This window comes from Dermacentor variabilis, chromosome 3, assembly GCF_050947875.1.
Source record: "Dermacentor variabilis isolate Ectoservices chromosome 3, ASM5094787v1, whole genome shotgun sequence".
Classification (NCBI taxonomy): domain Eukaryota; kingdom Metazoa; phylum Arthropoda; class Arachnida; order Ixodida; family Ixodidae; genus Dermacentor; species Dermacentor variabilis.
This window is the reverse complement of record NC_134570.1, coordinates 116,507,653-116,534,523: the sequence shown is the minus strand read 5'-3', so window position 1 is coordinate 116,534,523 and position 26,871 is coordinate 116,507,653. Positions and strand designations below refer to the sequence as shown.

General features: G+C 43.7%; 2 protein-coding genes across 7 annotated transcripts in view; one reads left to right on the top strand and one right to left on the bottom strand.

The window, feature by feature from the left end:
* Positions 1–13,963, top strand: part of LOC142576210 (uncharacterized) — a 62,835-nt gene extending 48,872 nt beyond the window's left edge. For 5 of the 6 annotated variants that reach the window (XM_075686224.1, XM_075686228.1, XM_075686225.1 and 2 more), the window contains 4 exons: positions 618–845; positions 5,774–6,024; positions 8,861–8,942; positions 10,621–13,963. In XM_075686224.1, coding sequence (XP_075542339.1) covers positions 618–845; positions 5,774–6,024; positions 8,861–8,942; positions 10,621–10,824 — 765 coding nt within the window. In that variant the 3' untranslated portion in view covers positions 10,825–13,963. The remainder of the gene's footprint in view (positions 1–617; positions 846–5,773; positions 6,025–8,860; positions 8,943–10,620) is intronic. The other variant, XM_075686229.1, reaches the window with a different exon arrangement.
* Positions 13,964–17,860: 3,897 nt separating this feature from the next.
* Positions 17,861–26,871, bottom strand: part of mRpL51 (mitochondrial ribosomal protein L51) — a 34,023-nt gene continuing 25,012 nt past the window's right edge. Inside the window, exon 4 of the mRNA XM_075686230.1 lies at positions 17,861–18,154. Within this exon, the coding sequence (XP_075542345.1) occupies positions 17,940–18,154 (215 nt within the window). The 3' untranslated portion in view covers positions 17,861–17,939. The remainder of the gene's footprint in view (positions 18,155–26,871) is intronic.

The window sequence follows — 26,871 nt, the reverse complement described above, 5'->3', positions numbered from 1 at the left end:
CCCTACCTGATGATGATTATGGAATGAACATGTAAAACATGCGAAGCAACATCCATGTCCTCAAAAATTATGGAACCAGAGGGTATGAACGTTGCTCTACACAAGTCATTGAGTTCGACTTCTTAGGTGACATTTCGGCCCCATTTGCGGCAGTACAATGAATACGCAATGCGAAAATGCTTAGTCCTCTAATAAGACAAACAGTTGTTGCATATAATATAGCCTCAACTGGTCAGAACTAACCTGAAGCCTTCTGTAGTGGTTTCTACCATAGCCCTGGTCTTTCTTTGGACATAAAATCCTATTAGTCAGTCATTTCTTCCAGCTAAAAAGCTAGGAGCCCTGGCATGGTCACAGGTAGAATTCTTTCAATGAACGACCTTTCAGCTTTTCCAGTTAGTCTGGCTGTGTCCCTATCTCAATCATTCCAGACTACACAGGCAATACAGAACTACCATATAGAAGACCACAACCTGCTGTAGAGCATGGTAAGATATTGACAAGGACACTTGGGTAGACTTTCTGCTTTTAAGTAATGCCCTTTCTTCGGTTCCCGTTTTTGGAGAAGTTTGAACATGCACAAGCAAACTGCTTCTGTCACCGTTTCTTGCATGCAGGCTGAGCAGCTGGTGCGCGAGCTGCCGAGACGTCTTGTGGAAGCCGACTCGATATCCAGTTCCCGTTCTGAACGCTGTCCAATTTGCCGTGAGCCATCGTGCCGCCCCCAAGGGGACGAGGCTTCAGCGGATGGGCACCGCCTCGAGCTGTGTGGGCACTGGCACTGTGGGTCGTGTCTGCTGTTGGCCTTCAAACGAGCTCCCCTGCCCCTAGCATGCTTTGAGGAGGTAAGTCGTTAATCTAGTGGATATGGCATCCAGCCACGATGCACCACATAACTGCTCCATTTCATACTCAGAAGGCAGCACCATGGAAATCACACAAGCAGTGTGGTCATAAAAGTCTCACTCAGTGTGTTTTGCAGTGAAGTTTATTTTCGTCTGCTATGCATTCTGTGGAATAACTACTACGCATATCACTACTGCTAGTTGCGGATGCAAGGCTACATGAAATCACATTGTTATATGTTTGCACCTTCGTGCATGCCATATATGATGTACTATGTCCTGGTCGGGAGTGCAAGCATTGCGCTGTGACCACATGGGCACAGTAACATGGTAGTCTATTTGGTTGCAATAGGTTCAGATCTGCAGTACCTCCTATGTAATGATGCGATACTTAAAGCATAAATGTATGTTACATGTTATATGTTACAAGTAATTACATGAAGCATACCTCTAAATTTTCCTATCATATATGATGCACTATTTCTTCGTCGCAAATGCGAGCAGTGAGAAAAGTTTCTCTAGCCTTCATAGCATGCCTGCTGTATATGAAATGAAAATGTACAGGATGTCCGAGCTAACTTTAGCCAGAGTTTAAAAATATGCAAATGCCACATAGCTGGACAGAACAAACATAATGTTTGCCATGCGTGGACATACTCAAACTATTATTTTTTCATTCTGTCTAATTGGATAATCAGTCATAATTAATGAATGAACTTCTCAAATATTATAATTAGATGAAAAATGTCAATGAGAACATTGTAGAGCGACGTGAAAAACTCCTGATACAGCTTTTGGTTGCTCAATATGTGCTACATGAAAGTTTTTCCGAGCATGAAAGAAGCCCTCAAATGCACGCAAAATTGCCGTGCATTTGGCCACTCAAGGCACTTTGTGTGTATTTGCGGGCTTCTTTCACTCTCGGAAAAACTCAATTTTCTCATTGACAGTCTTCATCCAAATATAATACTTGAAAAGTTGATTAAATAATTAAGACCAATTATCTAATTAGGAGGAATGAAAAAGATAGTTTGAGTATCTTCAAGCAAGGGCAAACAATATTATCTTTGTTCTGTCCAATGACGTGGCATTTGCATATTTTTGAACTCTGGCTAAGGTTAGCTGGGACACCCTGTATAAGGATGCCATACTAGTGCACTTATGTGATTGCTGCACAACTTTTATGCTATGTATACTTATCACTATATATGTCATTCAGGTAATCATATACACGCTTTGCTATGCGTGATTACTACAGAGTTCAGAAATAAAGGTGGTTTCTCTCACAAACACAGGGTTGTGTTGTTCTGTGGTTCACTGTTTTGTGCCATTACATTGGTTCACCCACAAATACGACATTGGACTGAGTATAAATGTGAAGTTATAGATACATAACAGTGAATCATATAACAGTCATAGGCGTAAACACATACCACTTTTTTGTTACACCATAGGCACCTAACAGGTTACATGCACGATCATAAGCACCACAACGGATTACATAAATGTCACCATCATGTTCTTTTTCTACATCTACGTATTGTCATCACTGCAACGGGTTATACATAAGCAACACCATCTCCGATTACTTGACAGAGAGCTGCATAGCTGTAAAGCTTACTTCCTACAATGTAGTAGCGGCAAAGTAACTGTCATCATTGTACAGTGCCCCTTCAGTATGGCGTAAATGACTGAACATGTCAAAATGAATCCTACAGCAGCTTCCTTAACCCCATGCATTGGGTCATCCTGTTCAAGCTATTGGCGTTTTTGCACAATTTGTTCACTTTGCCTTTTGTTACTGCTGTTCTGAAGTGTGCCTTGCTACTGGACAACAACTACCAACATCTATTGCTTTCCGATTCAGAATTTTCCCTATAGTGGCTGTGCGACTTGCGGAAAGTTGTGTGTAAAAAAAAAAAGCACTCACATAGTACTTAGCTTTGACAGCTCGTTAAAGAAGCCCAGGTGATCGAAATTATTATGGTGCCCACCCGCTATGGCAGCCCTGATATCCCACACCCATATTTTGCTTTGGGACGTTAAACCTCATGATTTAATTTGGCTGTATTATATGGCAAGATCAACACGGCCTTTTATCCTTCCTTAAACTGATTCACTTGACACTTGGGGGCATGATTCTTTGCATATATCACTACATTCAAAGAACCTGTCACCAGTTATCTCCACTCCTCTCTGTAATGCCTTCAGGCCCTCAAAGTATATGGAAAATAAATAATTACATAAATAAATATCACCCTTTCCTAAAATTCTGTCATGTTTTCTATGGTGTGGCAGGCGGAGAATGCAACATGGTAGAATTCCACAGTATTAGAAATAAAACCCTTTTTTCGTTACATAAGCTGCAAGTCAATTTTGTTCACTCTTATAACCTTGACATCCCAACATTTCTCCTGCGATTTATGTGTACTGCTCTTTTAATTCTATGGAGTATTCACACAATTTGAATGACATACATGTTGATAAGATTTCAGTTGCACATGGTTAGGCATTGTTTGACTTGCCACTTGGTTCTTTTCTTTCTTTTTTTTTTATTCCTTCAGCTTTACACTTTCTGCCCATATCTTTCCCTTAAGATGTGCAGACATCATACTTCTGTGCTGACATTTAACTGCCAGTCTGTGTATGTGAATATTTGTGCGTGCATGCAAGCAAGCATCACATCTATGCACAAATGGTCTCTTCCTAAATTATGCTTAAAAATCCCGAAGCACAGTGGCTGAGTGGTTGTAACGTTCCGCCAATGATGGCGACTTGACAGGTTAAGTTTCCAGTCATGACTGCAGCATTTTGAATGGGTATGCAGCAAAAACACTATAGTCTATGTACAATATGTCATCACCATACCAAATTAAGTTCACTACCGGACAATGCGGTACCTCCCAGGTACTATCTCCAATTACTTTTGAATTGTGTCCACTGAACCAAGCTTATGTCCACAATTTTCTTCATCTCTTGGCTGTGCTTCCTTTTTCTTAACACGTCCACTGTGGTGTGGGTGGGTAATGGCATTTATTCTCGCCGTGCAGCTGTGTGGGGCTTTCCTACAGTTTGTAATTAAGTGACATATTTGCTTTAAATCAACAGGACTGAAAAGTTCCTATTGCTGTACCTTGAGGAAATTTGAAAGGAGCACAACTTCGACTTCGCATTATGTGTGCGATGCTCTTACCAATTGAGCTAATGTGGCGAAGTTTTCCCATCAACTTTCATGGGTAATTGTGTTTATTTCATCATCATCATCATCAGCAGCAGCAGCATGTTTTATGTCCAATGCTGGACGAAGGCCTTTCCTTGCAATCCCCAATTACCCCAGTCCTGCACCAACCGATCCCAACAAGTGCCCGCGAATTTCCTAATTTCACCGCCCCACCTGGTCTTCTGCCGTCCTCAACTGCGCCTTCCTTCTCTTGGCACCCATTCTGTAACCCTAATGGTCCACTGGTTATCTAACCTACACATTACATGACCTGCCCAGCGCCATTCATTTCTCTTAAGGTCTATTAGAATAGCGTCTATACCTGTTTGCTCTCTGATCCAAACCGCTCTCTTTCTGTCTCTTGACGTTATGCTTAGCATTCTTCGTTCCATCGCTCTTTGTGCTGTCCTTAACTTGTTCTCAAGCTTCTTTGTCAGTCTCAGAGTTTCTGCCCCACATGTCAGCACCTTTAAAATGCACTGAATGTACACCTTCATTTTCAATGATTATGGTAAGCTTCCAGTCAGGAGCTGGCAATGTCTGCCGTATGCGCTCCAACCCATTTTTATTCTTCTGTAAATTTCCTTCTGATGACCAGAGTTCCCTGTGAGTAATTGACCTAGTTAAATGTACTCCTTCACAGACTCTAGACGCTGACTGGCGATCTTGAACTCCTGTTCCCTTGCCCGACCATTGATCATTATCTTTGTCTTCTGCATATTAATCTTCAGCCCCGCTCTTACACTCTCTCTGTTAAGGTCCTCAATCATTTGTTGCAACTCATCTCGGGACTAGAACTAAACCTGGAAGTGTTATCCAGCACCACACCTCACGGCCTTGATGGCAGATGTGGAACATCCTTTTTTTGTTGCAGGCCTCACGTGTACGTGATTTTTTTTGGGTGAAGGCAACCGGTCAATAAACCCACACGTGCTACATGAAGGCATCAATGTTGCCAGATTCGAGGCCTCGCTATGCACTGAATGAGAAGAAAGGAAACCGAGGGCCCGGTTTTTATTAGTCGTATCATAAGAAGCCGCTGGTCATAACAACAAAAATTGAGATGTCAGAAGCTGCTGCTGCAATGAATGTGCTGTCACCCACCTTTTTTTTTTTATTGGATATGAAGGATTTACCCAGCCCAGTCAATTAGGGAATGAGCCCCAGACAAAAAGCTACAAACAAATGGCTTAAGGACATCTGGGGCACAGAAAACAAGTGCAAGCATACTACTTCATACAGGAGCAGCATGCAGACACAATTTATGTCAGCAGGCAATTACAAAATAACATTTCAAAAGGATACACAACGTAATGTGGGATAGTGTTACCCTATGAACCACTGTAGTCATCTCACAGAGCTGACAACTGCTTGAATTTTCTGTTCCACTACCAAGCTCTGTTTCTTCGTTTTAATCACAGCTTTAAATTTAGATGCATGATAAAGAACTCTGCTCTGCACTGTAAAAGACAACGGGTTGTTGCACAACCTACCCAGCTCCATTCCTCCCCCTCCCCTCTTTTAGTCTCAGCCTTGAGGTGCATATTAGTGTAACCCTAGGTAACTAAAATAGATCTGGAGCACTGCATTACAACATTCCTAAGCACAATTTTGCTCGGCACAATTGCGCTTGTGAGCGAGATAGCTATAGTTATGTTTATGAACTCAAGCGCACACTTTTGCGCACTCTGCACTGTGCTGACTATAGGACTGCGCATCACCCTGGGCCATGGCGGATATTGTCCACGTGGCGGGGAACGACCACGGACTACTGAGCGACCTCGCCCGTAGGTCGTTCGAGTCCTCCGTCGCAGCAGACGCAATTGGTCGGTGGTACCCCTGCCCCACACCCGAGTGCCAGTTTGCCCTGGACACCTACAGGGACACCGAGGCACAAGGCGTGCGTGTGTTGGGTGACGTGCATGTCTGCCCTGGATGCACCAATGCCGTCTGTTTCCGGTGAGTGACCCATTCATTGCTCTAACCTGGCTACCTAGAGTTAGCTGCTCTAATTTTACTTTAGGTTGTCAATTATTTCAGCCTAGCACTTCTGTGTGCCATCCTCCTAGTTAGCTCAGATGGTAAAGTAACCACCCTGAAATTGCAATGGTCAAAGATTCGACCTTGGACCAGGACAAATTTCTCTTCAACTGTGAAGCTTTCTTTCTGAGAAGCCAGAATGGGTTTCCTGTCCTAGCTTTGTCCTGATTAACAAGTCTTCCCTTTCGTAAGCTTTTCTCCGCCTTGTAGATTCCTGCACAATTGATTCAGCATAACGTGGTTACTTTTATCCTAGGCACCTTTGCACGGGGTGTTTCAGTGACAACTGTCTTCACTTATCAAGGATAGGGAATTTCAGAGAAAATGAAGTTATTATTTTGTGGGTGAGATTCACAGCCATGGCAGATATCACAAATTGGGCCATACTTCGGTTCATCACTTCATTCAAGTCTTCTCCCATTATAAACGGAGGTTTGCCTGAGGATGCAGCATATCTAGTGGCAATCGGCAGAGATCAATATTAAACATCCATCTCCCTGGCAGCCTTGTCAGTGCGTACAGCCTCTGTGAAAAGTACATGGGCTACTGTGCGCCTTCACCCTATAGTGTATATATATATATATATATATATATATATATATATATATATATATATATATCATTGGCTGTGTGCGCTGATTGTCGTGGCATTCCTGACATTTAAGACTTCTGGATGGTTTGTGCAAGAGTTCTGTTTATCCCCCTTAGCATTAGAACTTTTAAAATACAGCAGGAACTCCTTTAAATGGCCTGTAGTCAGCATAGCAGTCACAGGCAACATAGTCTGTATACTTTTGACAAAGACTGTACGTAGGCAAGTGAAGCCTTTCTCGCATCTTCCTGCACTTCTTCCTCCATCGTAATGAGCTTTAATTCGTTGCAAGATGCACAAGTTTGCTGCACAGGCGCTGTTTGAATGTTACTAGTCCCACAGCTAGTCAGTTTATTATATGTTGTATCTCTTTGTCATGTTATAAAGCAAGTTCCCTTGTCAAAAAAGTGGCTTAGAGTGATATTTCTTGTTTGAGTATTCCTTATCCTTTCAAGTTTTCACCTTCCTTTAAGCTTCTGTCTTTCCTGGATATCCCTATGGTGTATCGTGGCCTATACCAAAACGTAATGTGCCTACATGTCTTTATAGAGTGCCATAGGGATGATGCCACTGTGCTTGCAATCGGAAGCAGCAAGAATTTTTAAACTGCACTGATTTTCCTTCCATACTACAGGAGCTTAGATTTTTGCCAAATGGCGATGACTATTGCAACCTGGCATTATACCATGCCACTGTGAACAAGTTTAAGGCCTATTTGGTCATGCCATGCATTTAATATGCAATTCTCCAGACTAAAATATTGCACAATATGAAATTATGATTAGCACTGAAACTATTTTTTTATATCTCACATTTGTTACATATGTTTAAAATTGTCCCTGCAAAAAAAAAAAAAGAAAAGAGAGAATGTGTGACTGCCTGCACATGGCTGTTGAATAGCGACCTCTGCAAATGCGTTAAAAAATTGTTAACAAAATGCTAGAAATAGGTTGAGCTACAAGCTGTATGTCTGCCATCAAAGGTAATGATGAGGTAATCCATAGGTGACAACGTGGCGTGTACACTTGGCCTCCATATAATTTAGCACCAGTCACAATTGTAAGCAGTGCTCATCAACAAAAATTTATTGGAAACTTGAACCCAAGCAACAACTTTACTTTTCAGAAATTCAAATTGAGCAAGATCGACACTGTCTTTAAAACATATGCAGCTAGAGAAATAGTTTTTGTATTGACCAATGTGAAACTCAGCATCGTCACTTCAAGTGCATGTCGCACATGCCAATGACTTAACGAAGTGATCACTGTTTGAAAGATGTTTGCAAAAGCATTCTAACCTTCATTATTTATCTTTAATTACATGTAACGTAGGTCTCGCATCATCCCTCGCAAAAGTAAACACCCTACTTCTGTCCTGAAATTCAGCAGTAGCACATTTAACTCTTACGTGTAAATTATTTCATATTGTTTTAGGACGGATCCTTGCACAATGAATGCATAATCAATGTCTTTAGGTGAACTCGGCTACATTAGTCTTTTGCATTGCACCTTGTAGCTCTGGATGCCTGATAGCAATTAACAAACTGCATTGTGATCAGCCCTTACAATAAACATGCAGAATGTGATGTCCCACAATGCTCCCAATTGTGTTTTTGAGAATGCTCAGAATGCTGTCCTTCAACATGCATGAAATAATGCCTTTACATTCCAGTGCATTAGTTGCAACAGCTAAAACTGCCCACCTTTTACATAACGTGATCTCTTTTTCAGCTTAATATTTTGAAAGGCAATGGAGAATATGTGTAGATCTGCATTCATCGCACCAATAATCCATAAACAAAAGCTTTTCTTTCACACCCATGGTGTCCAGGCCGGTGTAAGTGTCTTTGACAATTACACTACTGCAAATGATACTGGCATGTGCCAGAAAACAGTGCCCTGCTAACCGTGCATCATAGCCTCAGTTGCTCACGCATCATAAAGCCCTACATAACTAGCATGACATGGTACTACTATGGTGCTTCATCCACATGCACATCGCTTCCGTCAGATCGCACTTATGCCCCAGTGTCTAATGGATTTCTTCTCCATGCTGTTCTAACATGAGCCTCACGCAGAGAGATTGATGCAAGTGCTTTTCGCACTAACGAAAAACACCGCTTCTTTTGGTAAAAATGGCCGCTTCCCCGACGCGTTTATGCAGGTGCCGCTCTCTGTACCACTACGGCATGTCGTGCACAGCCTTCAGAGCCTCCATGTTGCCTAACAGTGACACTTCCGACAAGGTACGTCTACGTTCACAGCAGAACACAAGATGCAAAATGTCCAGTTACCTCCTATGTGGCACCTTACCAAGAATGTTCAAATTGAGCAAGACTTTCAAGCAAGACATAATAAAAAAGGTACAAGCACTGACAAAGAACAGTAATTAGCTCACGCTGACGCAAGAACTATGCAGCCAGATCGGAAAAAGAGAGCAGCACACATCCTCAAATGGATATCCGAGACACAAACTCAACCAATCAAACTACAGATTTCAAAAAATGCCACTTCTCCTTCTTACAGCGAAGTGAAACATTGCTAAAGCATCCGCAATATCAATGTACAGTCAGTTCGTCTTTATCCTGCTAAGGAACAGACTTGCGAATGTGTTTGTAAACCTGATTTTACCTGAGATTTTCATTCTGGCATGTGAGCTGCTGTTTTTCTGGCCTATACATTTGCGCTAGCGCTCATTCAGCCAGCAATCGCACCTGGGCCTCTTCTTATCGTCCTGCGAAAAATATAGTGCCATCTTTTTTAACGTTACCAAACCAATGTCCCCCAGCTTCTCATTCTTTTGGGGCTGAAAAAGACCCTCCTACGAATAAAGCACTGAGTGCCAAGGCCTATACTCCAGTTCATGCACGGCAGGCAATGGTACAAAGGCTAGAGAGACTTCTCTCAATGCTCGCATTCACAATCAACAACTAGTTTGCCGCGCTAAAGAAAGAGATACGTGACACACAATTCGGTATAGCAGTAAGTATTGCATTTACAATGCGAAGTGTGACTTAAATATCATATGAATCAAAACCTAATAACCGTAGAATTAGTGCAACGACACGTTTCTGTGACGTAGTTTCCAGGGTGCGCCGTTTGCGATGCTAACCAAATCTGAGCTTGTCGCATACTGGCAGCACAAAGGTGCACAAATAGTACGTGACTAGACGTAATTTTACATCCACAAGTTGTACCTGTAGCGCACGAAATACTTATTCCGTAGAATGTGTCGCTGATGAAAAAAACAACACCACTACGAAATGTGTGGACGACTTCATGGTCACAGTACTTGTGTAGCTTTCACTGCATTGCCTGCTAATCATGAAACAAAGAACTATATAGCTCTTTAAACCTACAAGAAAAAACTGAACCACAGTGGTTTCTCAAAGGTGCGGGCTTCATTTGTGCTGTATATTAACAATCAATGGAATTGGTCTGAGCTTCGTGCATGAGGGAACATTATCAGGTGCAGTAGAGGAGAGAAGAAACCTAGCTAAAAGAGACAGATTACCAGCAGGAGACGTTTATCTCTCAAATGGTACGTTCGGCTGGTCGATTTCAAGTGGTCTAGAGCACCCTGGTGGCGGGTTCTACATTCCGATGGCCAAAACCAAGTGCTTGGAACACACTATTCAATCAGAGCACTATGCTCCAACTTGGAGCACTCGGAAGCGCTCTCACCTTCGAGCTGGGAGTGCGACCGAGATCCAATCACGTAGCTCCTCTGACTGCTCTGGGAGCAGCTGAAGATAAGGCTCGTGCAGGGTTTCACTGGCTCCAGCCCAAGAAGGCTCCACATTACTTCAAGTTAGAACACAGTTGAAACCATTCCAATGTACCAAACACCTTCACCTCCTCGTTAGTACTTGTTAATATTGCTACAAAATCTATTTCCACCCCCCTTCCTTCCTCACGTCGCAGCAGCCATGGCTGGCCAAGGACCCTGGCAAGCATCTGGCATGCCCCTCCTGCAAGACCTGCCTGGAACGCCACAGCTCTAGCAAGGTGGACGCCTGCTGGGCATGCCGGCGCCTCTTCTGCTGGCATTGTCGCCAGAGTTTCGAGGATGATGCGGCAGCCGCCAGGGGTCACCGTACGCAAAGTTGCATTGCAGCACGCCGATAGTGCGTTGGCGTGGCCATCACAGATCTCGGCATGTGTGGTCAACATGCCAAGACTGCTGTGATAATGTTATTCCTGGCGCACAGAATCCTCGCTCATGCTGGACAAACAGCATCAAAGCAGATGAGCACTCGGTAAGATACAGTCGCCATCTGCTTTGATGCTGTTTGTCCAGGATGAACGTTCACCAACTACTATCCCAAGTTTTCTGCTACCACAGAAAAGCCTCAAAGATGCATTGATGCTACAAGACTGCTGGGGATTCGATGTTTCATCACTCATGTTGTGCCAGACAACACAGCTTAATTGTGAACAGCTCCGACTTTCCCTGGCAGTGAGCTTGTGCAGATTCAGTGAAAAGCTGTCGCCAGCCTATATGCCAGCCTACGAGTACTGGGGCATCTATACCATAATGTGTCTACGGGCTAAAAAGGTGTTCCTGCCTCTCTTACAACTTTCCACATTCTCTTTTGCGGTGGGCAGCTGGTCGGTGAAAAAGACCAAAAAGACCAAAAGACACAATGTGTGCTTCGAAGCAAGAAGCATAAGGAAAGAGAACGGTGGTATCTCTAAATTCTTTAAATATTTCCGGAACTCTAGGAGAGAGAGAGTGAGATTGATTGACCGAGAAAAGGAAAGTCTGCTGATGGCACCATACCTGTCTAGCACGCGGCTGACACCTGAACATCGCTCAGTAATGTGGGGAAAGGAGAAGAAAATAAGGAAAGGTGACAGAGGTAGGAAGGAATAGAGTGAATCTAAAGGCACAAGCTGCTCTGGATGCACTAAACACTCTCAAGGCCCAAATCCCGCTACCTCGATGACTTTAGGCAAGCTAGCAGTTCTGGCCGATCAATCAAGTTGGCCAGGCACAAAGCTATAATGGGCCTTATCTCGTGCTCGGCCAGATTTACGCGGCCAGAGGAGGCATTCCATGCTTTTGATCGAAATGCCAAATGTACGCCGCACATCAAACAGCGCTTGATGGGCTGCTGGGAGTGTGATGCAGCGAAGCAGCAGACATTTTCTTTTTTTCATCTCCATCTGCACGTACTGGTGGCACAAATTTGATGTGGCGAGAGCGACTCGGCCTTTGCACGCCCAAGTCCACGCGCAGCTGACATGGAGACCAAGCAGCACCACATGTTGCCATCACCACAGTAATTGTGCGTAGGTTGAAGGGATTCGTTACCTAGGCAGGGTTCAATGGTCGGTATGTAGTGCGGTGGGATATGTGTCAGGATGAACAGACATGTGTCCACCAGAGAGAGTAAGCGATTACTAGGAGCTTCAGGAACCGTAAGCTACGTGCCGCTAGTGTTGCAGCTGCAAAACAACAGGTACTTCACCTTCATACCTGTTGTACTCCCCTTTCTGTGGAGTATGACACCTTTCGAAGCTGCCCATCTTAGCATGTTAGTGTGAAAATCATTAAGTGCAGTGTTTTTAATGTACAGCGTGAGCCAGTGTGAAGACTTACATAGAAGTGTTATAAACTGACCCAAACAGCATGTTTCAATGCAAACCACTTCTTTTTAATCTGGGGATGTAGGAAGAAATGCATCCGTATAATTGGCTATCTATGTTCCTTTCTCTTCCATCTCTTCAAAGATAATACTGCATTGCCATGCACACTCTATGGATTTTTTTTTTTTTTTTAATAAGAAGGGTTATTTTTTCTTCAGTGGTGAATGCTTTAATTTACGCAGAGACCGAGGTCCAGAGTGCTATAAAAAGCTAGTGCTAGGAAATTTGGCATTGATTACGCTGCTTTAAAACAAATGACGCTATCATGCTGTACATTTCCCACTGCTAGTTTAGGCATTTCTGCATCCTGCTGTTGCTATAGCAACAATAATTTGGTCTGTTAACACAGTAGCGTTCTGAAAACTACCACGGCGGTTTCGACAGAATGCTGCGAGATTGGTGCTTTCAAAGAAAGTGAGAGCCCCCATATTGGACGCATCATTAAACAGTTCCCTTTTACCAAAGATTACGTGCTATGAAACCTCAGGTGTGGGCAGAAACAGACAGCAAAATTAACCACAGCATGCCTGCAAAGACTCACGAGCGCCTTTCATTGTGCTACCCTCTCACGAGCAAAAGCAAGACACTGCCTTGTCGTAAGGAAATTTGCCGATAGTTAACAGGTGTCGCTGTTTCAGAAGGCTGAGTACTCCCGGTTGCACCTATACCCAGTTGAAGATTGCACCTTTTACCATAGCTGGTTTTCCGACCAGTTCTGTCATTTTCTTATTGCTGGCTCACACGCTGCCATGCGTGCATGAATCCTGAATTAATGTGCAGGATATTGCGTGCTGTGCGATGGGGCCACCATTAGGTGACGCTACGTGCAGTGCGGTTGCTATGTCATGACTGGAATAACACAGTTTTACATTGCAGCGTGCACTGCTATTACATGCAACATTGGAAGGGCAAGCGATCGACTGGGTGCCTTTCAGCAGGGCTTTCAGAATGTCAGCACTGTCATAACGGTGATAGCACTATACAAAGTGCATTCTAATGCAATGCGGGGTGCTTTGTTGTTGAGCTGAGTGTAAGCAGCCATTGAAGTGAGAATCAGTGCACATATTGCGACGGCAAAGAAAGACTTTACATGCCAATTGTATGCACTATCTTTAGTTTTGGTCAATCTGATGCACTAAGTCGTGGAGCACAACAAAGTTAACAAATGTCTGTGCCTAAATTTCGCCATGCATCCCAATCTGACAACGGTACGGGACATTTTTTTGTTTTTAATTTGTTTTCTTATTTTGAAGTAGCGCTTGTGTATCGCTGTGTTTCAATATGCTCTGTTATTGTAGACAGTGCCCTCTTTTTACTATTCTTTTACAACAGCCATAATTGCTTTATGTGTCACCGTGTATCAAATTGTTTTTAAAAAAATCACAAGTACAACCATGTGACAACCCCCCTGCAATGCTCTCTAAGCAGATGCAGGATTTCATAATAAACTTGTAATACATAAATCGAAATTATTTTTTTTCATACTGAAACACTCTGAAAATTTCGACAGCCATGTTGTGTCGCTGTTCCTAAATTGTGGCGAGTGACATGGCAGTATGTTGAGATGTGAGATTGCAGTTTATAAATGTTGTGCAAATAAAAATTATACGTCAAAGACCTGTCTTCGTGGTGCTTGCCCAAGAAATGAACGACCAGAAGTGTTAGTCTCTTTTTGCCATTACTGGAGCTCCTCTAGTTTTAGAATGGCAAGCAAAGTATGAAAGCGCTTTCTCTCTTAAATATTGTTACGACGAGCCGAAGGAGAGAACAACAACAGTCCTGAAGATGACAAAAAGTTAAATCCAGCCTAACGAGACCCCTCCTGTGAATCGTGCAAAACAGGAATCAGATTGGAGCTCGGATTGTGGCTTGCAAGAAATGCCCATAGAGATAGACTCCCGTGCTCTTAAACACCACGAATGTCCTGTCGCGCAGCGATCTACGACGACACACAACATGAAAACTAAAAAATGCCAGAAGGAGAATATTTAAAAAATATTTTTTGAAGGGTAGCATCCTCCACAAGGCAGTTTCTGCTACCGGTCTTTGCACAACATAGGTATCATAAAAGTATTACAGTGGAACTGTCGTTCCATTTATTTCACTGCTATTTACTTATATTATCTCTGTGGCCAACACTCACCTCACATCATTGCAATCCAAGATACATGGTTACCAGAAGAAAAGGCATTTCACAAAAAATTACCATACATTTCGCTTAGACCTTCCCTTTCGCAGTGGCGGCTTGGCTATCTTTTATCTCCTCAAAAATTGTGCACCGGGCTTAAATGGCTTACCAGCTTATGACTTCAGAAAACAAAATTCTAGCTACAGACATTTCTATTCCAGGCTTCATCCCACTTGTTTTAGTTAATCTGTATTTCCCCAGAGGTATTCTGAATACTAGTGTCCTAGATACAGTAATTATGTTCTGCAGAAAAGTAATCATTTTTGCCAGAGACTATAACTCCCATCATACTTTGTCGGGGTAGAAGACCGATTCGAGTTGTAAACGTTTGTGGGATTAGGCTGCTAACAAAAGTTTATCATGCATTAACGCACGAACACCGACACTTATTAGTAGTAAGTCACTATCCACAATGGATCTCACCTTCGCTAGTACTAATTTGCGTATTTCCACTTGGTCTGCTATAAACTTCGGCACCCAATCAGTGACCATTTTCATATTCTTTTTGAGCTCGTATGCCCATCGACTCAGGTTACCATGCATTCAAATAATTTTGTTAATTTCAGCACATTCAAAAAGGTCTCACAAATGGCTTTATCAAACCAGCAATTGGATAACGAAGGAGAAAAGGCCACAAATTTATTGTCTGTTTTAAGATATTCCGAAAAAAAAATCTAAATTCCCTGTGCACTCCACTAAAAGTGGATCTTCTAACCCTTGGTGGAACACAGAGTGCTCGCACGATTACAGGATAAGAAAAGCAGCTTTGCAAAAAACAACTTCATAACCAGTGTCCTAGCAATTGGAGACCATAGTTTGCGGCGGCAACATTTAAAAGAACAGTCGCAAATGCGAAGGACAACTTTGATTGTGGGCACTTCGAATTTCTTTCAAAGGCGACCAAGAAAAAAACACTCTTTCGATTTCTGAGAAATAAAGAGGTCCTTCCGGCACAAGTAAACATTGACTCTGTAATTCCGACACACTGTGAATTGCCCAAATTACTGGAAGATACTGCTAAAGGCCTAGAATGTCGCTTTGAGTCGATTTTGCCCAATCATACTACACCGCCTACTCATGGTGAAGACTTCGAAGTAGCTACGATTTCGGAGCTGGAAAATTTACTAAGCCACCTGCCTAAATCAGCGCCAGGCCCCAATGACATTACCATGGCAATAATAAAAACTTTATTTAAGGTATCGTCACACACATTACTCACCTTGGTAAACCACTCTAATAAAAATTTGTGGATTTCCCCGAAATGGTGACTTGCAAAAGTTATCCCATCATTAAAAAAGCAAGGTACCCAGTTCTAAGGTTGTATTATCCAATTTCAGGCGAAAACACAATCGTAATAACAGCATGAAAATACACTGCTCCTATGGAACCTTGGCAGGGAAAAGAAAAAGAAACGTATCGTCCTGAAAAACGTATTATGCAGAACTGTATCGACGAGATTCCACTGCAACTACTTGCCCAGAAACATTAAAATTTACTAATTGCTACTGGTAAGCTTGCAAGCACTTGTAAGAAATTATCAGAATGACATCAATTTGAATACAGTACAATTTCTCAAAGTCTGCAATGAAATAACATTTGACTGTCTAGTAGTTACTTTTATGCTTCAGTGCGTAAAGTGGTATTTTGTTAAGTAAGTGGAACAACAGTGCACGTTTTCTTCAAGTTTTATATCGCATACCTCAAAGTTGGTACCATACTTACATTTCCTTTCAACTGACTACGTCTTGCCAACACGCCGGCTACAATTAGTAATCTGCAATAGTATGTACTGCAATGTATTTAAGTTGAGCACTTCACCCTTCGAAGGTCAAGGACATGAATATATGGTACCGCGAACAACTCCCAAATGGTTGACGCCGTATATTTACAATGCCATTTGTATGTTTGAAAAATGCGCCAATTTTTCGACTCTCTGTTGCCCAGAAAATGCTGCCACCCCATGTTGATGCAAGACACTTTTCTTTTTTTGTTCTGTAGTCGCTTGGTTTTAATTCTACGGCTTGTTTATGCCACCACGAAAATGACTGCTTGCCCATCCATGCATGCACAGGCACAGGGCAGTTAATTTTGGTTTCATATCGCGGCTGTTTGTGTTTGTTGCGCTCGCAAAAACTGATTTCTATCTGGTTTCTAAACCTCAAAGGCTCACCACTGGATTCTCACTCGTATATTGCTCACAGGGGTGCAATTACACCTGTTCACAGGCAGGACTGGTATCGTAAATGATGGCGTCTTATACGAACGATGCTATCATGCCTGCATTTCTTTTCTTGAGACTCACGAAAACTGACTGCCAGTCGTTGACGATGGGACGAAGGGTTACACGGTTTGATTAAGCTATGGGTGTGTGCTCTGCTGCAAACGAGCCGAGCAGCGATTCCTTCGATGCGAACTACTGCCCAACTGCCGAATCGGAATATATCTATTCCAGTGGATATACTTTTTCATTCTTATTGTAAGTATTTATGCAAGCCCATCTGTACTCATGAATAAACAATGCCTGTTTACCAATGTAAAATATTTTTGTCACTTAATGGTCACTCTAAAAAGAACTGCAGTCAACTTTCTTTTTCAAGATGGGTCATTGACGATTTTAAATCTGCAGTAAAAAAAAATCAACCCTCCGTGGGGGGTTGCATTTGATGAAAAAAATTGACCTTCAGATAGTTAATTGGTAATTTTATTGATTAGTCATTCATTTAGATTTATGGTGCAAGTAATGTCCGCCTCTTTGAGTTTTTTGAAGGATTAGAATTGTGCTATATGGAACAGGATTGCTTTTTTTTTTTAATTCTTTAGTATAACGTTAAAAAAATACACCTGGTAGAAACAGTTGTGATTCATGCAATACGCTCAGATGATGGTCAACCCGTGTCCTGCATTCTCCTTGCTATCGTCCCTGTTATACATGGTGCTGTTGCACTATTCACTGTTACCAATACCCAATATGCAGTCCTAACAAATGGGTCAGAGGCACCACTTTAATATGGCACCTGTCGAGATGCACACCAGCAGACGCGTGTCAATCACGGGCACACTTGTGACTATTTCATGCTGTTTTGTGTATACCCTGAACAGTTACTTCTCACTAGCACATTCTGCGCCTCTGTAAACCTAAAGTGCTCGAATCGAGAGATTACCTTGTTTGAATCGCTTAAACCGAGCGACCTCAAAGTGCAGAAAAGAGACTGTAGCAGGTCCGAGAGCATTTTTAAACATTCATCCGAACTATCCAAAACTTCGAAATACACAAGCACAAACTGTTGGCGAGCCTGCTGCAGCTCGCAAAGGAACGTGCAAACCTCGAGACCAATATAGCGCCAACGTGCGGCATTGCTTTATTACACGACTACAGATCAAGCTCTGGTTCCCGCCACTGTAATCAGTTTGAGCGTGTCCTATGGTTCAGCACCTTGTAGAGCCACCGGATGCGTTTGGTGAGCTTGTGGAAGTCGGTGGGCCGTGTCTGCTTCCAGTGGTACACGACGGGCCTTTTGCGCAGCAGCATCTGGAACTCGTTTCCCTGAAAGCCCTGTAGCCAACCGGGGACGCCCCTCATGATGTGGATTGGCTTCATGGCACCATTGCCCAGGATGTCTGCAATCGTGTGAATGCAGTAGTGAATACATACAGCTGGGCTAGTTGTAGTCGCGACATTATTAAAACCTTTTACGCACGAGTGTTACTGCAACTGGCACACCAGAATTTTTTTTTTTTTTTTCTAGTTGAGTTTCAGCACTGAGTACGGAGTCTTCGGCAAGCACTGAATGACAGGCGTCAGTTGTTGGATTAGAGCAGGAACCCAAAACAAAGAAGTAGTAGTTTGGCACTTGGCTCACTTTCTTTTTCCTTTGAAAGCACGGTCAGAGGAGACAGAATGACGCAGCGTCCCTGGCTGCAGTGGTATCACGCAAGTAACGCAGAGGAAACGCAATGTGCATCTAGGTTTCATATCCGACGAGAAGTATCCCTAGAAATTTCAAATGAAGCCATAGGTGGCTTGGGATGAACCTAGCTTGCAAGGTTCTGCCTGATGCTGCCCCCCAATTCACTGAAAATGTTTCTGCAAAATACAATATTTTCTTTTTTGGAATATGCTTCTCCTAGGTGTATCCTGCACATTTAGATAAAAAAAAAAAAAACACCTTCTTCGGGTATTTATGTGTCTTGTCCTTAAGAAATAAGACATTTTCAGTGCTTAGTGGAAAAGAGAAAGGAAGGCAAAAGGATTGAAAGAAGCATTCCTTGTGCCCTGTTACCTTCTATTCTTATGTCTTCTTTTCTCTTTTACACTAAGTGCAGGAAGTTTCTCAACATGAATAAAAAACAACAACTTGTGCCATGCATGCTCCTGATTCTGACAGCAGCACGTAACCACAATGAAAAATAGGTGAATTTCAATGACAGGCATTTCTATGTGTAGATGTTTTCGCGCAATTTACCACGTGTTTTGCTGTCCCGGTGTTAAATTGACGCAACAGTTATCAAACACCTAAAACATACGTGAAACCTTTCAATCCTCACCTTACCTCGCTGCAGTCATTGCAGTAGAGTGAAGTGGGCCACATTGTATGCAAGCTTTTATATAGATGAACATTACGATTTATGCACCAACATGGATAGATATAGCCGTGTGGTTTTCATAAAGTGTTCGCTCTTCTCGGAAACTCCTTTTGCAGTGCATCATAATTGACAAGGGCTGAGGCACCCAGACAAGTTGTTGCTGTAAGACATGATACAGTGAAAACTTCCCATAATGAACATGGAGGTACCTATTTACTTGTGTAAGGCCCGCATCTCCGCTTTGGAGTGTGAAAACGTGACGAAAAAAGAAAGGTTCACTAAGCGACATGCACTTATGGCAATTCCTTAATGGTCAACCAATACCTTAACAACCAGGAGCAGTGACTGGCTGGCTGGTCAGCACCTTCTAACAGCACAAAGCGACGAGGTCAGCAAGAGATCACATCGTTAGAAGGTGCTGGCCATCCGGCCAGTCGACGCTCGCGCATAGCTGTTAAAGAATCGGCCCCTTGTACAAACTCGTGTGTTGGTTAATTCCCTCAAACCACTACAAGACGACACTAGGCAATGTCCAAATCTCAGAAGAAGCGGTGGGTGACTGTAAATGTGCTTATAATCTACCGCCGGTGGTCGCATTTACTTGTACAGCAGTTTGAGCGTAGTTCTATGCTTTAGTGAGTCACCATAAGGCTGCCAATCGTAAAGCTTACACCTAGTAATGAAAAAGAAAGTGAAGGTTTTACACATGTATATGCAGTAACAAATTATTGGATACAGCTTAGATGACTTGTAAGGTAACCCTTTATAGCGAAATACTGGCTATAACGCGGCCTTTTCTGACTCCCGTTGATCTTCCCATAGAACTCTATGTTTACGCATACCGTTTATAGTGCAGCTGCGTAAGACGAAATACCAGTTATAATCCGGCTTCCACGGGAGAATCCCGCAGACAGGCACGGTAGTGAGCACGCTTCTCAACGAGGTGCGGCGGCTGTTGGTAGAGGAGTACAACAAGGGCGATGCTGAGGAGGAGGATGAGACGCAGAACAAAAGAACAAGAAACAGAAAAAAGAAAAGCGGCAATGGCAGCGCAATGCGAGCACATGGTGGTTGCCTGGGTGATGGAGAAGCCTTTGCTCAGCCCCTTACCAGCGGCATGCGCTCCACACTTCCCATGGCAAGGTCACGGGTTCGATCCAGAGCTGATGTGGCCACATTCCAAGTGGTTGCAGAGTGCAAAATGCTTGATAATACAGTCGAGCATCATTATAACGAAGTTGTATCCGGATGCATACATAGCTTCGTTATATCCGATATTCCTTGCAAACTGACATCAGTGAGAATACTTAATATTTACTTTGCTATGTACCATATATCTGTGTTCTTTATATTGAGGTGCGACTGTAGGTGCACACTTTTTAGAGAACCTCAGTTCTTTAAAACCATAATGGGATTTTCTTGGCACTTGGATATTGTTATAAGTGGGTTAAACTGCAGTATTTACTAGACCCTGAAATGCTGCCTCAGTCTAACACACATACAGTTTTTACACATTCAAAGTAGAAAACAAATAAAAAATATCCCATTACAGCTTCTCAATGAAGTAGAAATCCAGCATGTACCCAATTATGAAAGGAAAATTGGCCGACTATTATGCTTCTTGGTAATGCGATCTTTGAGCGCAGCTGCTGCCTTACTACAACAACAGGCAACCGCACACCGAACATGCAGTGCCGAACAGAGGTGGTTCTACGTTTCGGATTGGGAAGCCCACACTGCGATCTGCTGCTATCAAGCCAGCGCTCCGGTGAAGCGCCATCTCCTAGTGGGTCACCACCGCAGTGAATATTAGCAATTATTATTTCATGTTTCTTCTGAGGTGGGATGACGAAACTGGTGGAGAACAGGGGTACTGAGTAGAGGTCACACACTCATTGACTCACAGACAGCCCTCATGTGGCTGCACAAGGTTAGGGTGGGAAGTATAATTAAGGGGATGAAATGCTGTAACTGTCTTTCAAGTCACTGCAATGGCACTGCGCCAGGTAAGGGGAAGTATAGGGCAAGAGTGGAGGCGGGAGAAGGACAGCCAGGCGCAAGCACTGCCAGAGGCGACAAATGCCACTGAGGAACGCACCCCGCAAACGGGGAAGCCAGAGACATGGCTGAGAGCGCCGTACAGCCACGCGACGCATAGACGGAGGAGCGCAGAGCCGTGGATCACGCGTGAAGTGGCAAGGAGCACCTGCCGCCAACACCGCAGCAGTGCCGCGACAGTGGGAGAAGAGACAGCGAGGGCGGAGTGGACTGTAGCGGCAAGAGTCACCGCAACGAAGCTGCGCAGAGGAAGGGGGCGAGAGGATAGGCAAGAACATGTGATCCAGCTTTGGAGGACAAGGGGAGAGCAAGACTCGCGCCGTGCGCAAGAGATGGCAGCAGGAGCATGCGCAGCTAGAGCAGTGCGCGGATGATGGTCTTGGTTACGGTAAGAGACGACGGTGCAGTGAAACGCAGGAACTGGCGCCAAGGAGCTGCGTTCTAAAAGGCTGCATACATTTGAGTCAAGCAACCAGAATACTCAGACCAGTAATGTTTAACTTCACAGAATGAAAACTTATTTAGGTATAATGTCCATCGTTACAACTCTCATACAGTACTTTATTAGTCTATGGACTACAACAAGTCACCTTCACTACAGTCTACTGCACATTTGATACTACGCATTTATCAAATAGCTCTGCAACAATTGGAAGCAGGATGGTGGCCCCTACCTAAACACTTTGCTAGTTCATATGGGAAGACACTGCCCACTTAATCTGTGCTTGTAGGCTTTTACACTACAAAGAAGGGCCTTGATGTCCGCAATGAACATTCACCAAAGTCTGCCATCCATTCAGGTAAGACATATTCTTGGTTTATGGGCTAATGCTACCTGTGGACCTCATGCAACAAAGGCACTTTTGAGTTTACTTGGAGATGTTGGTCTCAATGAGACACTTCCGCCAAGTGTTCAGTGGGGAGTTTTGTGTATGTTGTGTAGTTGTTGTGAACTGTAAACATCATTGCACTGTTTATCATACCCATATGGAGTGGCATGCCGGGCAAACTTCTACAGGATCGTTAAATAGCCTCTCTCTCTCGCTATTTATCCTGCGATGCTTGCGATTCTCCGCAACAACAAAAACCTGTGACGACACTTTATTGCTCCTGGCTCAGCATGCTAGCCCAGTTAAACCTCGATACTATAATGAACTTCAATGTAACGAAATTGTTTTTATAAGGAAGTGTTTAGCTTTACATAATGTTTAGTTTTATAATGTTTAGTAATGTTATAATGTTTAGTTCTCTTTTTTGCTTGTTACCAAGTATGTATTATATGTGTAGTTATGTAACCCTGTTTGATTGCTAATGGCGTTATTGATCTGTAATCCCGATTTACTTTAATTATGTTTTAATTTCCCACTCCTGCTTGGGCCTGTCATGGCCTGCAGTATTGTGAAATAAATAAAATAAATAAATAAAAATGTCACGTCTACAGAACACCATGTACTTACACAGTCAATGCAATGAAATGCGTTTATACGTGATTTCAATATAACGGAATTTCAATGCTGCCAAGTAATACCGAGACAATAAATAGAACTTCCGCAGACGCAAATGGTGAATGACCACCAGGAGCAAGAGCAACTCCAAAGCATAGCAGCACGATGCTGCATATAAAGTCCAAGTGTGATAAGATCCTCTCGCACCCCGCGTACTTATGCTTTGGGTGCAAGTGTCCGAGGGAGAGCCGAGGTGGTGGCTTGACGAGTGCCGCCTTCCCACACGATCAAGGGAAAGGAACCCATTCGCTGTAATGTGATGAGGAAGAAGCGGGGGCGGGCACGCTGACCTGCATCTTTTTATTTTGCGCGGCCATGGCTTCGCATGGTTGTCAACACAGCTGAGCAGATACAAAGCCCTGTTTTAGAGGTAATCTGCTACGCGTGCAAAGAGGGGACGTGCCAAGAAGAAACGCGCTGTCTTCCAGCACGTTTACTACTGGAGGTTCCGTAATCTCAAGTTTCGGATACGTGTTGAAACAAGAGGCAGATGAAATATTTGCTCCCCGCAGCAGGTGCTTTTTATGATAGCATGGGTCCCACTGTGAGTGGCACTATCAACCACAAGGAGAGAGTGGACGCAAAAGCATGCCTGGAATCATGCTGTCACGCCGACATCGACAAAGTATAAAACCGTATCTTTCGTTGCCAGCTCTCAAATTAAACAAAATGAATTTCTCATCCAAATTTGCCTTTTCTGACTGACCAATAATTCGAGAAAATTCTCAGTCCCTTTCGTGTATGAAAAATCGATGGGCGACTTAATTCGCATAACAGTCTAATTTAAATGGAACAAAATTTCAATATAAAGGCGCAAATTGCCAAATTTACTGACTTCCTTATATCGAGGTTGAACTCTATACTAAATTTTAAAGTGACTCTGAGGCCTCCCAGTATTTTGTTTTTCAATGTTTCGACGTCTAGGACCTTAATTTGTTACAAAATGTCATATCAGTATTCCTTAAAGGGACACTAAAGGTTACTATTAAGTCAACGTGGACTGTTGAAATACCATCACAGAAACCTCGAAACGCTTGTTTCGTGCCAAGGAGAGACTTATTTTAAGAGAAAATGCGTTCTGAAGCGTCCGCGTACCTCTAGCGCAGTTCAAATCGCCCGCCCTCCGATCGAGGAGTACTGACATCATGGTCTCATAGTGACGTTGCGCCATCGGTGAGTAGAACGGCGCCCGCAGACGGCGCTACGGCTTTTCTGCGCAAAACGCGAACGCGCGGCCAGAAACAGAGCCAAGACAGAGCCGACAGCAGAGCGAAAGTGGGAGTCCGTTCTCGTTAAACTATAGGCTGCGGCGAGCTCGCAGCGTGGTCGACGTGGTCTATGAGAAGCGACGAGCCTTTTCGCACTCGCAACAGGGCATAAAAATGTGCGAATCGACGCAAAACTCGGCCTAGAAACGTGCTTCGCCACAGCCAGGGCTCAATACGACCCAAGCTGGCACGACCCAGATGTCGTTTCCCGCACCGCCACCAGGCGCCGCTACTATACCTCAAACTCCAGCGCAAGACGCCCATAAGCTGGTACTTCATTCTATGACGCTAACTTCGACGCTCGTCGCAATGGACCCTGACACCGACAGATTGGCTCGCGATGGTGGGCTCAACTTCAGCGATTTGAGCACCGACGAGCGCGACCTGCTGCTGAGGGCTCGCACTGCCGGCGTCGTTGCGTACTACGACGGCGGCCTCGACACCGGCTCTCCAGAGCGGGAAAGCAACGAGGGCTTCCCACGACATCACATGGACATGGCATTCTCGCTGCTTGTTCCAAATGAAAGTTTCGCGAGCCAGCAGAACCCTCACAGCACGACGCGATAACGAAACTACTGAAACTCCAAAGCGTGCGCGGCGCAGAGTCGAGCGCGCAGAGTCGAGCGAAAACGAAACCTTTCGAACACCCATATTACTGAAGGGTAACGTCAAAATGTTATTTTTTCTTAGAATCGAATAGACGTAGACAAGTAGCATTTTTTTCCGTCTTATAATCGAATGAAATGATATTTTTAATACGCGTAGTTGAGTGTTAGTAACACAAATTATTAGGAGTCCTTTCGTCATCGGGCTAGTACCGGAATGTCGCTGGGGGGTCTCAAATCGTGTCATGCATTTACCTCAATTTCTCGGTTACTAAAGCTCTGTTCGCGATTATATTGACGCCTTAGACGTTCTAGAACATTGCTCAACCACTTTAACTTGAGTTTCTGGTAACCTTTAGTGTCCCTTTAAAGAAATTTCCTACAAATGTCGCCAAGTTTCTGCATGTTGGACATTGGGCATAATTCGCTGTGCCCAGATCTGGTGTCATCGGGTTTGAGTGCATAACCTTTCTTTCTACTACTACCCAATCCACCTTCCTGTTTTCTTTACCACCATACAAACACCAATTTGTTCTTTTAAGACTTTCCTTAACGCCTTTATGTGCTATGCTATTATCTTGAATTGTGACTAAATGTAGCCAGAATATATTTAAAGATTCCACTTGCCAACATGCTTTAGCTCCTATATAAAAAAAGCAAGAAAGGAAAAGAAAAGCTTCTGCCTCCATTGTCTCATGAATTGTGCACTGCCACCTATTAAAAGCATGGATATGCATTGAGATAAATATAGGCTTGTGCATGGCATTTATTTATTATTTATTTGTTTCATACCCACAGCAACTCATCGACATTACAGTGGGGGGCAAAGCTATCACACATACACAAAATTTGTGGGTACAATATAAAAAAAAACTGGGAAAACAATTCACAGAGAGCACCCAACATCATATACAGGGTGTCCCACATAACTTGAGCCAAAGTATTAAAACTGAAAGGCACTCAGAACGCAAGTTGAACAGAATGCATAATGTTGGCACTAGCCTAGAGTTACTCAGGCTATATTTATTTTCCCCTTAACTAACCAATTAGTTGTTTAATTAATCAACTTTTTAAGTATTGGTTGCAGACCTAAAGTGTGATATGCAAAGTTGCAGAGCACCTAAGAAACCTCTCAATAAACTGTTTCCAACACGATACCGTATTTACTTGAATCTAGGCCGACCCCGATTTTAAGCCGACCCCCTAAAGTCTGAAGCCAACAAAAAAAAAATATTACCTCGAATGTAGGCCTAACAAGAAAAGCAAGGACAGCGTTCACAAAATGCAAACAGCATTTATTGAATCTGAACGTGCAGAGCTCATTCAACGTCGTCGTCGCTGTGTTCCTTGTCACTGGCACCTTCAAACAGTGCACTATCAGCGCATTAGATATGCGTCAGCGCATTAGATATGCGGCACTTTTTAAAGGCGCGCATGATCAGAGTACCTGGGATGTCGTCTCACGCTGCAACTACCTAGCTCGCCAACTGCGATAGCGATGCACGTTTGATGCGGCCTGTTGCCATTAGCATGTGGTCTTCGTCAGTCAACCAGTCCGTGTAATATTTCTGCAGACGATCCTTGAAAGGTTTGTTGATGCAGACATCAAGTGGCTGCAACTGGCCCGTCATGCCGCCCAGTATGGCAGCGAGGTCCCTGTTCGCTTGAGCGAGCGCAGCCTTCACGTTGTCGGTCAAGTGCCCACGGTAAGAGTCAACGACAAGGAGTGAGTTCTTTGTCAAAAGGGCTCCTGGACGCCTTTTGACCTTAACCCACTTAACCCACTCTTCCACCATCGCACCTGTCATTCACCTGTTCTCATTTACCCGTACAATGACATTTCATGGGAAAGTTTCTCGAGCAGGCAGCGTCTTCCTTTTAAATATCATATAAGGAGGGAGTTTAAGTCCATCAGCTGTGCAGCACAGCATCACAGTTGCACGCTGCTTCTTGTAGCCTGCAGAGCCCACCTTAACCTCCTTGGCACCCTTTTCATTCACGGTATACGCCACTGGCATATCAAAATACAAAGCCGTCTGGTCGGCGTTGCCAATTTGCCCAAGGTTGTAGCCTGCCGCTTCTCTCTTTCGCAGCACGTAGCGCTGAAAAGCTATCAGCTTTTCTTCGAAATCGCTTGGCAGCTTCTGGGTGATTGAAGTGCAATGTCGGAGGCTGAAGCCGAAGCGCTCCATGAATTTCTGAAGCCAGCTGCGGCTGGCTTTGAAATCCTTTGGCGTTAGGCCTCGCTCCCTCGAAAGTTCCCTAGCTTTCGCTTGGAGCACTTCTGTTTTCACTGGAAGGGCAGCTGCTCTCTG